This window comes from Mus caroli, chromosome 2 (assembly GCF_900094665.2).
Source record: "Mus caroli chromosome 2, CAROLI_EIJ_v1.1, whole genome shotgun sequence".
Classification (NCBI taxonomy): Eukaryota; Metazoa; Chordata; class Mammalia; order Rodentia; family Muridae; genus Mus; species Mus caroli.
In genome coordinates this window covers 122,960,346-122,962,460 of record NC_034571.1, presented here as the reverse complement: position 1 = coordinate 122,962,460, position 2,115 = coordinate 122,960,346, and the positions used below count along the sequence as shown (strand labels likewise).

Sequence of the window (2,115 nt, the reverse complement as noted above, 5' to 3'; positions counted from 1 at the left end):
TTTCTGAGTTCGAGGCCAGCCTGGTCTACAAAGTGAGTTCCAGGACAGCCAGGGCTACACAGAGAAACCCTGTCTCGAAAAACCAAATAAATAAATAAATAAATAAAATACACTTGCCTTAAGTGAAAAGGATATGCATATCGTAAGCATGCTATGTAGAAAAAAAAAAGCATACTGTGACTTGGGGAGTTACTCGGAGTCTTGGAAGGCATGCCCTTCCAGTAATGAGGGGACTACGGTTTAGTATGTCAGATAGCAATCAATATTTGAAAACAAGCAAAAAGGAAGCGCGAAGAGCCTGAGAAAGTTGCAATTTTTTTTTTTTTTCCTAGAAAGAATGGTCAGGAAAGTTCTCACCAGGACTGTCATTTCTGTTTAAATCCTGGAGGTAAGGGCGTGAGGGTGTGCATATACCTGTGAGTCTATCGCTCCTAGTGAGACCAAAGCAAATACAAAGAGGGAAGAACATAGAGAGAACTTGAGCAGTGGCTTCTTAGAGTGAGTTCACAAGAGCGCTGGGTGAGAACTGGATGGGAGTGGGGTTCCGGGACATCGGCGTGTAAACCAAGCACTCCAGCCGAGACTTTAGCTGGGGAGGTGTCTGTCCTACTGAGGATCCAAGGATGTTTGCCGCCCACGTATGGTGTACGCCAGCATCTGGTACTAAGAACGCTGTGGGTAGGAGGATCCGAAGCTCAAGACCCAGTGAGACCCCGTCTAAAGCAAAACAAAACGAGGAGGAAAAGCCCAATAGGGTTAACAAAGGTGGGAAAACTCCACCCAAAACAAAAACTCCACCCTACAATCCGTCAGCTGATGCTAATGCTCCGCCCCCTAATTGCCTTCCAGAGACCGGAACTCCAGGGCCGAGGCCGGACCGGAAGTAACTTCACTAGCGGCGGCATTTTAAAGGCTGCATTTCCGTTAGCGGCGGCGGCGGGAATCTAGCGGCTGGCTGGCTGGCGACTAGGCCTCTGTGGCAGAGAATCCGGCGGGAATCTGAGCCATCCGAGCCGCCACCATGGTGAGAAGGCGCGGGCTGGCCGCAGGGCGGTAGCTGGCGGCGTCCGTGGGCTGGAGCCGAGCCGAGCCGCCCGTGGCGGAGGAGGTCGGGGTGGAAGCCGCTTCATCCCAGCGCCAAAGGCCTGGACTTGCCGTGAGGCTGCGCCCCGGTAGAGAGGGAAGGCCGACCGGGGGACAGAGGCTGATGCGCGGCCGTCAAACGTCGTGTCCCGGAGCCACGGCGGTTTCGGCCCCGCGGCCTCCGTAGCTTTAAGTTTGGGCGTCAGTGTGTGCCCGGGCTTTTGGAGCAGGCGCAGGCCTCCGGCCGACCCGGCAGCGCCGGGCGAGGCGGAGGAGTAGCGGAGGTCACGGCCCGAAACCGGAGTGGAGCAGCGGAGGGAGCGGGAGGCTGGAGGAGAGGGTTTGCTAGCAGAGTGCGCGCGACCTTGCAACTCTTATTTTGATGATGGGCTGTGTCGGGCGCCGGGGCTGCACCCTAAAGTAAGTTCTGTCTTCACTTGGGCCAGTTTCTGGCCAGGCAGTCCTAATATAGCTACAATATAATATAACTAATATCGCTATGGTAGCCCAGCGTTAGGCAAAAGTAACGGCAGGGGGAGGAGCGAGAACGCTTTCTCCAGGAGGTGACTCCCAAATGATTGTTCCGGGGCGCCCGGCTCCCCCATGGGAGGGAGGGTTAGCAATCTGGAAAACTGAGAGAGCAAAGCAGTCGATGGCCGGAACTTTCCAGGAGCCTGGTTGCTGAAGGCCCAGCCTTGCTTTATCCTGTTGGTAGTGAACGATCGCTGCAAGATTTTTCCCAGGCTTAATGAACTTAAGTTTTTAAAGGTCAACCAGGGAAAGTGGTCTTTGCTTGAAATCTCAGTTTGTTATCATTTCTGTACTCAGAAGGCAGAGGATCCTGATTTTGAGATTAGGTTTGGCTACAGAGTAAATGTAATAAATACCTCGAATTTCTCCAAAACATTACTCTAGTTGCGGAGCTGAAGAAACCCGAGGTGGTCAAACAGGATATTGCTTTTCTTTCTTTCTTTCTTTCTTTCTTTCTTTCTTTCTTTCTTTCTTTCTTTCTTTCTTTCTTTCTTTCTTTCT

The 2,115-nt window shown here is 52.3% G+C and overlaps 1 protein-coding gene across 2 annotated transcripts in view; it reads left to right on the top strand.

Annotated features, from left to right (window-relative positions):
- The first annotated feature begins 871 nt into the window (after positions 1–871).
- Positions 872–2,115, top strand: part of Snrpb (small nuclear ribonucleoprotein polypeptides B and B1) — a 7,924-nt gene continuing 6,680 nt past the window's right edge. Inside the window, exon 1 of one of the 2 annotated variants that reach the window (XM_021184931.2) lies at positions 872–1,024. In XM_021184931.2, coding sequence (XP_021040590.1) covers positions 1,022–1,024 — 3 coding nt within the window. In that variant the 5' untranslated portion in view covers positions 872–1,021. The remainder of the gene's footprint in view (positions 1,025–2,115) is intronic. The other variant, XM_021184922.2, reaches the window with a different exon arrangement.